Below are 12,263 nucleotides of genomic sequence, written 5' to 3'. Positions count from 1 at the left end.
TTGTTTTTCTCAGGGTTTGGGGGGTTGGTTGGTTGGTTTTAAGTGGTGGGGTTTTTTTTGTGGTTTTGTTTTGGTTTTTTGTTTGGACCGCGTTTGGTCCATGAAGTGCCCAGCAATGCCCTGGAAAGCACAGCATTGTGGCTTCCTCTGCCCTAGCCTGGCTTTTCCCCTCATTGGTATTAGCTCTCCTGGGATGCTGACCTACTCTATTTTTTTCCAACCTGGCTACTTGCCAGCCAGCTGGTGTTCCTGTCAGTTCCTTCAGAGCCTGTTTCAAGCAATCCTGATTTAAGGAGCCATGTTTAATTACAGATTTGATTTGTGATCAGACCTCTCATGTGGCTGATTTGTTCAGGCTGTAAAGCCAACATCAGCTCCAGTGCAGTGTGTGGGGGTGACTGGGCTCTGGCTGGCCAGCAGACCATGTTCCCCTACAGCTCCCTTGACGTAGGTGCAATCCATTACTTCTACATTGAATCATAATTCTCCCAGTAGCCATTCTTTTCTACTCTCTGTCTGTCAAGTGATAAATTACCTTTTTTTTTTTTTTTCCTATGCCAGGCATGCCCTCCAGCCCCATCCTGTAGCACCGTGTGTTCAGCTCAGGCTTTCCATCTCCATAAGAGAGCTGCATTGCTGCAGCTGTGCAGCTGCAATGTGGAGATCCTTGAACTCCAGAGGAAGCCAAAGGTCATTTCTTCATGCTCAGCTCATGCTGGGATGAGGGCACAGCAGTTTTCTCTGTGCATGCTTAGGCAGGTGGCCACAGTTGTTGCATCTCCACATTCAAGTTGGCTGTGAGGACAAGGCTGACAAGCTGGGACGTTGCTGGCAGGGATGCTGTGCTCCAGCTCATCCCCAACACAGTGCTCCAGGGCAAGGCTGGTCACCCTCTTTAGAAAACCCAGCGACCTAGAAGGGAATGCTTCACAACTTTCAATCCCTCATAATTTGGTATTAGAAAACCCTAATTATAGAGTTTTGCTAGCAGGACAGATTTGGAAAAAAAAGTAGTGATAATAAAGTGATTATGATGATAAAGGGGATAGAGAAAGTGCATGGGTCAAAAAGGCTCTTATAAGATTGGTGTGCTTGCTGTCTCTATTGAGCTTCAAGATTCAGTTTTCCTTGAAGTTGGTCAAGTACTACAGAGGTGACTTTAAAATATCTGTGTAAATATATACATGTTTATATATGCTTTGAAAATGTCTCTGCAGGGTCTGCAGACTCCCTTTTTTAAATGAGTTTTTGTCAGTGAAATGATAAGTTTCCACTGCCATGTAATCACCTCAGGAACTTGTACTTGGGAGCAGTCATGTTCATGCAGACAGGGGTGATACAAGGACACACCTCTGAAAATAGGATAAAAGGCAGATAGGATAAAAAGCATTTCTGTCAGTGCCTTGGAGCTGTTCAGGGAGTTTGTGTTTAGAAAAGTAAGAGTGTGTTTTGGAAAATGTGCTGCAGATGGAGCACATCTGGCTCTGTGGGACACCGTATGCTTTGCAAACAGCTCCTGGGTTCATATCCATGCCTCAGGCTGGGAGAGGCTGCAGGTCCTGCCAGGCACGGCTGCTTTTTCCCTCTCCACATCCTCACCAGGAGAGCAGCTCTATCCACAATTAATGTGTCGCTGCAGCAGCTCGTTGGGGTTGCTGCTCTCATGCTTTCCCTGAACTGCTGAAGCCAGGCTAGGGGGCTGAAATCTAAGGTGAATGTCTTGCAGAGCATGAGGCTGACCTGGCACAGCTGCAGGCCAGGGCAAGAGTACATGAGGGCTTTGAGTTGTGAACACTGGGCTGCCCCAACCCATCCTCAGCAAGTCTGTGTGTCTGGGCTTTCTGCTGTTGACTGTCTGCTTCCAAAGAGTGAGAGTAACAAAGTGCAGTTTCACAGTGTGTATCTCTTTCTCCTAGTGATGCAGTGCTCTGCTTCATTGGATGTCCTTTTCCTCTTGGATGGCTCCTACAGCATTGGCAAAGGAAGCTTTGAAAGGTCTAAGCACTTTGCAAGCATGCTCTGTGATGCCTTGGGCATCCATCCAGACAGGGTGAGTGTCACTTCTGGCCATGAATGGCACACTCTGAGGTTTGTCTGAGGGGATTTCAAGCCAGATCCAGCTGTGGTTTCAGCTGTGCATCCAGTCTCACATCATACTATTCCAAGCTAGGGGCCTTGGAGTGGGTGGGGATGGTTACTGTGCTTCATTCCCCACCAGAGTCTTTCCAGATAATTGTCTGGTCTTTAGTGGCAGGGATGTGAGGTCTCTGCATAGCAGGAAGAGGAATCCAAATCAGGGCAGAGAGTGGGTCTGAGTCTACTGTGGCTTCATGGACCTCTGGTCTATGTCTGATTCTGCAAAGCAGAGATTCTGGGAGCAGAGGCAGGTTTTGTGTTGGTTTTGTGTTTGCTCCTGGTTCCCATGAGAGGGATACTTAGACTTGCACCTAAAAACTTTCTCCTGACCAACTGCCACCAGGATTTAAGGTTCTAAAATCAAAAGTTGCTGCTCTGCTCCTGTTGCAGGGCCCTTTGGAAGCCGAGATTATCATTCCCCTCCATAATTTTCTCGTCTAAGAAATCTTTCACTCTTCAGATCTCCATTTACATAAAATCTAGTATTTTCAGATTTGTTGGGTTGTTTTTTCTCATACCATCCTTCCCCATGTCTTTCTGTTAATCCTCATACAGACTGGACTGAAAATCAGTAGCCTTTTCACCTTTGACTTTGTCACATCCCATAAAACCTGTAAGGCTTCAGTGAAATATTCTGGATGTATTGCTAGACAATGTAGTCTGTTTGCATTTTCAGGCATTTTGAACTATAGAAAATGGTTTTAGAGGATGTAGTGGATAAATAATTGCTTTGTGGTGCCCACTGTGCTCAATGCCGGAGGGAGCTGCTCTTAGTAATGGAACTATTGCCTGCACAGTGTGTAAATGGCTTGGTGTAAAAGGTGTTATTTATAAACTTACTGTCCTTGAGGCTACGAGCTGCTCTGAATGGATAAATATAGAACTTGAGCTTCCTCTAACTGCAGCAGAGGCTCCTGTTGTTTGCAGATGAACTTCTTTGCCTTGTTTATAGGTAGTGCTGTGGTCTATGCTCTTCTTTTCTTTTTTTGAAGTTCATTTATATTGCTAGTGGTTCAACATACAAAACAGTGTTTATCTCGATACAGTACAGTGCTACCAAATCTGTGAATTGACCAAGAGTGTAAAACTCTCACAGGCACCTTTCATAATCTTTAACCTTTAACCTTTTCTTTTAGGTCCGTGTGGGAATGATGCAGTTCAGCTCAACTCCCCACCTTGAATTCCCGCTAAATTCATATCTAACCAAACAAGAAGTGAAAGAGAGAATCAAGAGGACTGTGTTCAGGTCAGCTTATTTTACCGCTCCTCTCTTTTTCTGGGCCATGAATGACCTCTAAACTGTTTTTTGAGGTCCAGATGTCTCCACCTCTGCTGTGCACAGGCTAATGTGATGCCTGGGAGAGGGCTGGACGAACACTATCTGTGGTACATAATCCACAGGCCATTAAAAAATATGAATCCTGTCAGTGCAAGTTGATATGGGAGAAAGTTTTCAGTGTCCCACTATAATGTGGTCAATAGGGGAGAATTTTCCATGAGCTTCCTGGCAGGTTTTTCTGACTGTTTGTGCCAGGCAGCAAGTTACATCCTTCCAGGGAAAAGCAACCAGAGTGTTCTCATGTGGCTGAGCAGAGGCAGGACAGTGTGCATCTGCATTTTTTGGGGTTACGTTTGCCTTGGTCCTGCAAGTTAGTGATGAATTGCTGGTCCCTAGGTATCTGTGCATACATATCTGCTGAATTAAAGAGGATCAGGTTTTTGAATGTAAACCTTTTTTCTTCCTGAATGTTAAGACTTGGATGTCTTTTCATCTCCAATAAATACATTTGGATCAACAAAGGATATGACAGCCACCCCAAAATAACACTTGTTTTGATGATAGATGAGGTCCTGGCATGGCCTGCAAGTGTCTGCTCTTTCTTTAGATGACCTACACTGGGGCTAGAGGTTAGCTCAACATTTTTTGTGGATGTCTGCTGCTGTCAGCATGATGTACAAATTGCAAGCAAATGTGATCACTGGGTTTTGCTGTCTTGCTTTTGGTAAGTTTATCAAATCAAGAAAACCTCTTGTGTAATGTTACAGGAAAAAATTATCATAAAACAAGATATTCTCCTCCTTTTTGGCTGTTGCTTAAAAGTCTGTGAAAGCAGAGAAAGTGAAGCAATGTTTGGTGTCTGGCACTGAAGTTCCTTGATGACAACACATGGATGCTGACAGATCAAAGAGAAATAATTACCTTGTGCTCTGCCTTTTCATCTAGTTTAAATGAAAAGCTGACATTTCACAGTAGATAAAATAGTTACAGATGAGTTCCAGTTGGCTTCTGAAAAAAACGAGTGTTTGACATCTTGGTTAAGAGGCTCCTTAATGTGCTTCTGATGAGCCTTTGGCCAGTGTGACATTCTCCAGCTTCAGCTCTGTGCTCTGGACATGGAGCTGAGAGCACTTGGAAGGCAGCAGCAGCTGAAGTGAAGCTTTTTGAGAGTTATCCAGAGACTGTTGGTCTCCTTGTGAATCTCTTCCAAGTAGCTTTTGAGTTCATTGGCTAATTTTGACCAGATTTGCTCATAATCTCCAAAGCTAAATTTCTTACCAATTTCTTTAGTTGTCCATGGCTGGTAACAGGAGGCACACCTTCATAGTGCTGCTCCTGAGGAAACACAGCAGATAAAGTTCACGTCTCCTTCTGCTTCGGAAAATCCTTATTGGAGTAATACCTTCAACATACATCCTCTGTGTCAAAAAACAGCAAACCTCCAAACTGAAATCAATAAGAAACCAAATTTAATGAGTGCTGGTGCAGAGACTCTTTATTAACTTTCTAATCCTCCGAGCTCACATGTGCACAGCTTACTGAGTTCATCAAGATTTAGTCATCAGCCTGACTATGCACAATGTCTTTTCCCTGATACAACAAAACTTTTCACTGAAGTGTCTGACAGCTACTGACATGTGGTCAGGAAAAGGCAGGTTTGGACATGCTATGAACACAAGGTCATTGAGTGTGCTCTGAAATGGTGGAATGCAGAGGAAAAAGTACCTGAAGAAAGAAGTTCAAAGTGAAAGGGCCTGGCAGGTACTGAATAAAGACGTTTCTGTGAAAATCAGAGAGTAGACAGAAAAGAATGAATTTGGGTGTGATCAAATGGTTTTCTAGAACAAGCAAATCAGGTGCAAAAGCACAAAAGTGATGTTCAGAAGGCAAATGGGGTGTTTGTGTCAAGAACATGAGGCCTTCAGACCTTGTGGTTTGGTTCCCTGTGGTTGCTCTGGAAGGCAATAAAAACAGCCCTAAAAGGCAAACATAGGAAGTGATTTATAGCACAGTTTCTTGGACAGAATTAGAAGACAGCTGGAAATGTCTCCTCTGATCTAGTGGCTTAACTATCAACAGGTCTAGAGCATGTCCTCAGCGATCTGGGCTCTCTGATATCAAATGTCCAGTTCATGGTGGCACATTACAGACCTCTCACATTGTGCAGAGGGAGAATTACCAGGAAAGGAAAGAGGGAAATTCATGTTCATGTGGGATTTACACCTTAGAGATCAGCAAATTTTAGCCTTCCAACAGAAGAAAACAATGAAAAACATGTTGCAGGCAGAGATCAAAGCTTGTGACAGCAGCTGAAGAATTTGCAGCGCAGGTTGCCCTTGGTTTTCACGGGGGACAAAAGGCTTTTGCCTGGTTTGTTGTGTTGTAGCAAGGTCTTAGCCTGGTGATGACTGGGTGGGGAAGGCAGGTGGTTGATGTGTAGCTTGAGTTGGTTGTGTCAGGTGACCAGCAGCAGGGGCTGGGGAGCCTGAGTAGTCCAAGTCTCCAAGTATGGGAGGCAAATGGGAAGTTGGGGCAGCTGGGTCTGATTTCACCCAGCCACCTTGGGACCCAGTAGCACAGTCCAACAAACCTCACCCTGCAGGGCAGAGGTGAGACTGCCTCCTCTCCAAGGTCTATGTTATGTTGCACATGGCTTTTACTTAAATAAAACTTCAATGTTTGGCAGTCAGGCTCTCAGGTTGAGGAGGTATCCAGCAGTCAGCAAATCTCATTCTTTAATAATCTCACAAGAAATTAGTCTCAGGATTTCTAAAGCATCTTTGACTGAAACTGTTCTCTGGCAAGCTGTAGTTTATTTTCTACTAAAATTGCAATCAGATTTGCTTTTCTTTGAGAATTATTATACAGCTGCAAGGCTTGATGTCTGCCATTCCCTAATGCTTAGCAGCAGCCCATTTTACCTGCTGATTTATGTCACCACTGGAATGTGCCCCCTTTGGCATCCAAGTCTTTGTGTGGGTTTAGTGCTTCACTACTGGGAGGACTGCTGTGTACTGAACTAATCACTTTCTACCTCAGAAATGTTTTCTTCTTCAGGGCAAATTCAAGGGCTGTCAAAACACTGAGGTAGCTCTCCAAAATGAGAAGTGAGGGATACAGCTTGACAGCTTGTGTGAACCTCAGTGGCTGGTGCACTTTCCCTAAATACCAGCACAGCTGGCGAGCAACGTAGCAAATGAGGATGTTTATTTTAATTTACTTTAACATGGGCTTAGACAACTGGAGCATCAGGTGGCTTTTCTTAATGTTTACTTCCCTGGCATAAGAGGTACTGGTGAAGCCCTGAAAAATACATGCCTGGTGTTCAGACCTTCTGAGTTCGCAGGGGTACTCCAAGAAACTTTCAGCGTTTGTATTTTCAGGACCTTTACTACAGGATGGACAAATGGCTTTTTGTAGAAAATCAAACTAAGCTGCAAATTAACCTCAGCCAGAGAGACAAAAAGGCAAGGACTCTGCATACTGCTGGACTGCACTCAGTTACAAGCTGGGACACAAGCTCCCTGCCTTAGCTCTTGGTCCAAGAAGGGCAGAAGGTCCCAAAGAGGAAAAGGGATAATACCTGACAAGAGCTTTCAGCATGTTTATGCATCAAGAGGAAGAAAAATACTTTGAGATGCTGGTCTTCATTAATTTTCCTACTTGTGTTGTGTTTCTGACTGGAATACAAGCAGTTGTTCTACAACAGCTATTCTATGCAACTTTTAAACAAGTGACCACAGTTTGAAGATGGAAAAACAGAATCAGTTGAGACATTTGTGAAAACTGGAGGAAAAAAAACCTGAAATAGCTCTGTGTTCTGGTTCCTCCTCCATTTGCAGGAGCACTCTACCTACCATGTGTTAAAAGTCTTCTTGAGACTACTTTAGGTTGGAGAGGAGGGAGGTAAGGGTGGGTAGATGAGATCTATGGGTAAGAAGATGACAAGAATGGCAAGATCAGACATCTCTGTGGATGTGTTCTGTGGCAGCAGGCAGAAATAGATTCAGTTCCCCACTATAAGAGGGTGAAAATTTGGAAATCAAGTAGTAAATTCAATATAAAAAAAAGAGCTTTTATTTCTTTTAATTTTATCTCACTTCTTTCTAGAGGTGGAAGCACAGAGACAGGTCGGGCTCTGAAGTACATTCTCCGCAAGGGATTCCCTGGTGGCAGAAACTCAAGTGTCCCTGAAGTCCTGATCATCATTTCAGATGGGAGGTCCCAGGGCAGCACGACAATGCCTGCAATGCAGCTGAAGAACAGACACATCACTGTTTTTGCAGTGGGAATCAGGTTTCCAAGGTAGGAAACTTTACACAGAGTTGCCAATACAAGTCCTAATGAGTGAGGGAAGGTCTTGTGCTAGATATGAGTTTTGGAAAGAGACAAAGGGAATTTGTGGGGTAACACAGGCATGGAGACAACACTAGTTTGGTGGCTGGTGTAGAAGGAGGACCAGAGTTGGTGAAGAAAACTCACAGAGTGAAAGCTACTACCTGAATCTAAATACACCAGTATCTTGAAAACTGTTTGACGAGTGTCATGGTTTTACATCAGCTCTCTCCCTATACCACAAGGTTTATTTTGATACTAAATTGCTTGGGGATGACTAAGGGTCTGGTGACACAAGCAGCTGACCCTCTGTCTTGCTCTGCAGGTGGGAGGAGCTGCAGGTTCTAGCCAGTGAGCCCACCGAGCAGCATGTGCTCTTTGCTGGAGATGCGAAGGATGCTGCCAATGGCCTGTACAGCACCCTCACCAGCTCCATCTGCAGCACCACCACCCCAGGTAACCCCTCTCCTGACTCCTTCTTCATGCCTGTGCTCTGAGCTTGGACCATGTCACTGTGTGAGTAAGGTGAGGAATGTGAGGAAACATACAGGGGGTTTAGCAGGTGAGGCATTATGTGCTAACATGCTTCTGGTGTCCAGACTGGATGATGTGCTTGCCAATTACCTCTCCAAATACCTGCAAGCTTACAAGATCCTAAACCTTTCTAAACTTTCATTCACCTCTAAGAATGGGAACATTGGTCCTTGCTCATGTCATGGGGGACAGAGGGGTAAATACAGTTGTGTTAAATCTAATAGCCTTGGCTATGTGTTAAGGGAAGGCCACCAGAGGCTCACAAGAGATAGAAAAGACAGCATTAGGGTGGTCCAGAAGTAGAAGAAAACCAAATACATGAATGATGAAGGCACCAGAGGGGATGAAAAGATTGAACCCTGAATTCAGCAATGTGAGTTCTATAGCAAAGCAAAGGAGACTTGATAGGGAGCACCCCAGAAGGTGGGGTAGACTGGTGAGCTTCTCGACAGAACATTTCTCATCTGGAGTCTCATGGAGGCTCTTTGAAGCACTGCCTGGTCTGCTGCTGGCAGGTAGATGAGGAAGACCAACACATGTCAAAAAGGTGCTCCACTCCCATATAGGCTTCCTATTTTCACTAAATTCATTCCAGTTAGCATTTGTTCTTTGCTATAGGCTGCAAAGTTGAATCCCACCCTTGTGAACGCAGGACCCTGGAGACTGTGAAGGAGCTGGCTGGAAACCATGCATGTTGGAAAGGCTCAAAGCAGCCAAATGTGGTGCATGCGTCCCTCTGCCCTTTCTACAGGTGAGTTGGACACCCACATCTCTGAAAGTGAGTGGGACTGAGGAGATGAGAGATGCAGTAACAAAGCTTTTATCTGACACTGACTCTTTCCTGGGATGAAAATCCCTCAGAAGACTGATGCAAACGTGATCTCTAGACCTAGGAAGAGACTCTCCTTGCTCTGACCATTGGCTGGTTGGAGAAGCCAAAGGTAAGAGGAGGAGCTGAGACAAAGAAGCAGAAGATGATTAGCCCAAGAGTGCCATAAATATTATACATGGAATTGGGATTAGTTTCCTGTCAGCTGAACTGAGATGTTTTGAAATTAAATCTCTGTACCGACTGTTCTGTAGAGGGTTTCTAGGTCTGGCTCCCTGTGTCTATGCTAGGTCTGTTTTTGTCCACTCAGGCTTTCATCCTTTCAGAGAATCCCCTTTTCCTTTGCTTGGCTTCCCTGGGGGCCTTGGGAAGGACTTTGCAATGGACAGGCTGCAGTCACTGGCAGAAAATATCCCCCAGAGTGGCAGTGCCAAAGCCAGGATACACACAAAGAGCTGCATTGTCAGGGCGATGGCAGCAAGCTGCACGAGGGAAACATCCTCTTGCCCAGGGAGAGGAACCAGAGCTGAAAACCAATAAAGCATGTCAGATCCTTCAAATAATATTGTCACAGTAGTCAGTACAGCAGGAGAAATGCTTTAAAAATGAGCTGTTTAGGGAAAGGCAGCTTTGTGCTCTCTTTGCTGATAAAGAGAGCTGAGTGAAAGTGGTGTTGTACAGACATTAGGAGGAGATGATTGTTTTTTCTTCTGAAGAAGTGCTTTATGTGTTTGTTTTAATACCAGGCAGTCTGATTAATGTTTGAAAATCTCCCCAGACCTACACTGTGCATTATGTTCTGCTACATGGATATACTGGGGGATGGTTGTATGGACAATTTAGCCACATCCTGATGGCTGTGAGCATTTCTAAATGCTTGTACCTCTGAGCCAATGAGGGAAAACAGAGCACCTTGTGGCTTGCTTACAGCATCTCAAAAGTGATGGGTTTGGTTTCAGTTGCCCGGAGTTTGAGCAGCCCTAATGCAGAACAATGGAAGATCAGTGTCATGATGAAGCTGCAGGTGTTAGAGACATAGACAACTGATTAACAGGGCTGAAAGTTTAAAGCAGAAATTATCTCATTGTCAGGAATCAGCATTAGCTGCCTTCTTACCTGTGGCAAATACATGCTTCTGTTCTAGGGTGTTTTTGGTGTTTGTTTTTTTTTCCTATCACCTTAGTCAGGAAAATTATGGAGGAAGCTGAAAAATCCCACTGGGAGGCACAGCTAAGGACTGAGGTTTTGTTCCTACTCTGAACCTTGTTTGTCCACTAGTTGTTACAGCTGGATAAGTTAGATACTAGAACTAATATTTAATAAGAAATTCTCACTGCCATAAAATTTTCTTTTCATTCCTCTTTAGAGCAAAAAGTTTAACATCTCTTCTGAAGCAGCTAAAAAAAATATCCATAATCTTAAAGTGTGAAACGTTAGAGTAGAATTCAAAACCAAAAGAGTAGATTTGATGGAATAATGTTTTTTTCTTTTGCCACCCTAATCAGAATGGACATTTTCTTTTGAAATACTTAAAAAAATGCATTTTCAAAGCAAAATTTATTCAAGTCAAAGAACTGTAAGGTCAGCCTTGAAGATACCTTGTTAATCTTTAAATTCATGTTAGGTTTTATTCTTTCTGTTTTAGATGGAAAAGAGTCTTGATAAAACACCCATCCAGATGCCTCCGAACTGTATGCCCAGGTAGGACTTAGCCATCTTTATAATTTTGTTTGCAAAGCAGGAAAGGTAATAACTAGGTAATAAAAAGATGGGGTTTTACTCTCACTTCTAAAAATTTTGTTCTGAGTGAGAGATTGTGTTTCTTAGCAAGAAGTTGAGACTGTGCCTGCTTTTTTTGTCTCATGGGTATCTACGACCAGAGTTCTTCTGGATTAAAATATCTCCCAGACATTTCTCCTTCAGCTTGAGGAGCCAGTTAATCATCATCTGTTTGTGCTCCTGGGGCAGAGGCTGCACTGCTTCCCAGAGCCTGCAGATGGTCACTGCTCTCCAGGCAGGGGAATATGCAGTGAGAAGCCTCCATTTGTCCACTTAGGACCAGGAACATCATCAGTGTACCAGGAAGCCTGACACTTGCTGATTGACAGCCTGTTGTTGTGACTTTGGAAATAACTGTGGTCCTTGAGCTCTGCCCCATCCTTTGCTGCCTCAGGTGACAGTGGCTTTATTTTTTTTGTCAGTACAACATTGTCCAAACAACAAACTAGACTCTGATCCATTAACTTGTGGTGTAAACCTGGAAGGGCTGCACAAACTTTAGGAGTTCTGTATTTGCATGAACTTCATCTATGTTATTTCAAAGCAAGTGAAAAGTGAAGTCACAGTCTGGTTTGCTCTCTTCTCTGTTGCCTGTTGGAGAACCACACCAAAATTAAATTGCCATGGAGGTGACTGAGGGTGCATGTGGCCCTGCATTAGTTCAAACTGCGGCAAGACAGATGGAGGTTTGACCCCTTTTCCACTAAGGGCCATGCTCACCCTGGGACAGGATGGGAAGTCGCAGGCTCCTGCTGACTCCTAGTCTTTTCCTTTCCTGGTCCTGTTTAGACCCTTGTGACTCCCAGCCATGCCAGAATGGGGGCACGTGTGTCCCAGAGGGACTGGACAAATACCACTGCCTCTGCCCACTGGGATATGGAGGAGACATCCACTGTGGTAGGTGTGAACCTGAGCTTTCCCTCCTTCCTTCTCAGCCTTGTCCTGCCGTGGTGGTGCCCATTGCGTGGCCGTGGGGACAACTGGGTTTGAGCTACAGCCTTAGGGCTGTGACAGGCAGAGTTTTCTCTGTGTCAGTGACTGAGTCCTAATGTTCAGAAACCACATGGATATGGAGAGCACCAACACTGACAGTCTCACCCTGGTGCGGCTGCCCTTGTTTCTAAATGCAGGTGCCATGTCAGTGGAACAGAGAAACTGGGAGACATAAATATGTTGTTTTGTCCCCTTCCTGCATATGTGGGTCCATGAAGGACTCCTGATTTTGGGGGTTCAATGTAAGAAACCCAAGAATGTCCAGATCTTCAGAAAATGCTTTGTAGTTACTTCTGCCAGAATCAAGAATTGCCCTTCAAAGTGTCTCAGGGTGTTATAGATGAGAGTCTGGTGCTTGGACTCTCTCCTTTCTTCACC

The 12,263-nt window shown here is 44.4% G+C and overlaps 1 protein-coding gene across 5 annotated transcripts in view; it reads left to right on the top strand.

Annotated features, from left to right (window-relative positions):
* The window catches only part of VWA2 (von Willebrand factor A domain containing 2), a 34,033-nt gene that overhangs the window by 16,027 nt on the left and 5,743 nt on the right, over nt 1–12,263 (top strand). For all 5 annotated transcript variants that reach the window (XM_051617925.1, XM_051617922.1, XM_051617924.1 and 2 more), the window contains 7 exons: nt 1,917–2,050; nt 3,273–3,382; nt 7,526–7,720; nt 8,076–8,206; nt 8,903–9,035; nt 10,759–10,814; nt 11,682–11,789. In XM_051617925.1, coding sequence (XP_051473885.1) covers nt 1,917–2,050; nt 3,273–3,382; nt 7,526–7,720; nt 8,076–8,206; nt 8,903–9,035; nt 10,759–10,814; nt 11,682–11,789 — 867 coding nt within the window. The remainder of the gene's footprint in view (nt 1–1,916; nt 2,051–3,272; nt 3,383–7,525; nt 7,721–8,075; nt 8,207–8,902; nt 9,036–10,758; nt 10,815–11,681; nt 11,790–12,263) is intronic.

This window comes from Apus apus, chromosome 4 (genome assembly GCF_020740795.1).
Source record: "Apus apus isolate bApuApu2 chromosome 4, bApuApu2.pri.cur, whole genome shotgun sequence".
In the NCBI taxonomy this organism is placed as follows: domain Eukaryota; kingdom Metazoa; phylum Chordata; class Aves; order Apodiformes; family Apodidae; genus Apus; species Apus apus.
This window is presented reverse-complemented; position numbering and strand designations above follow the sequence as displayed.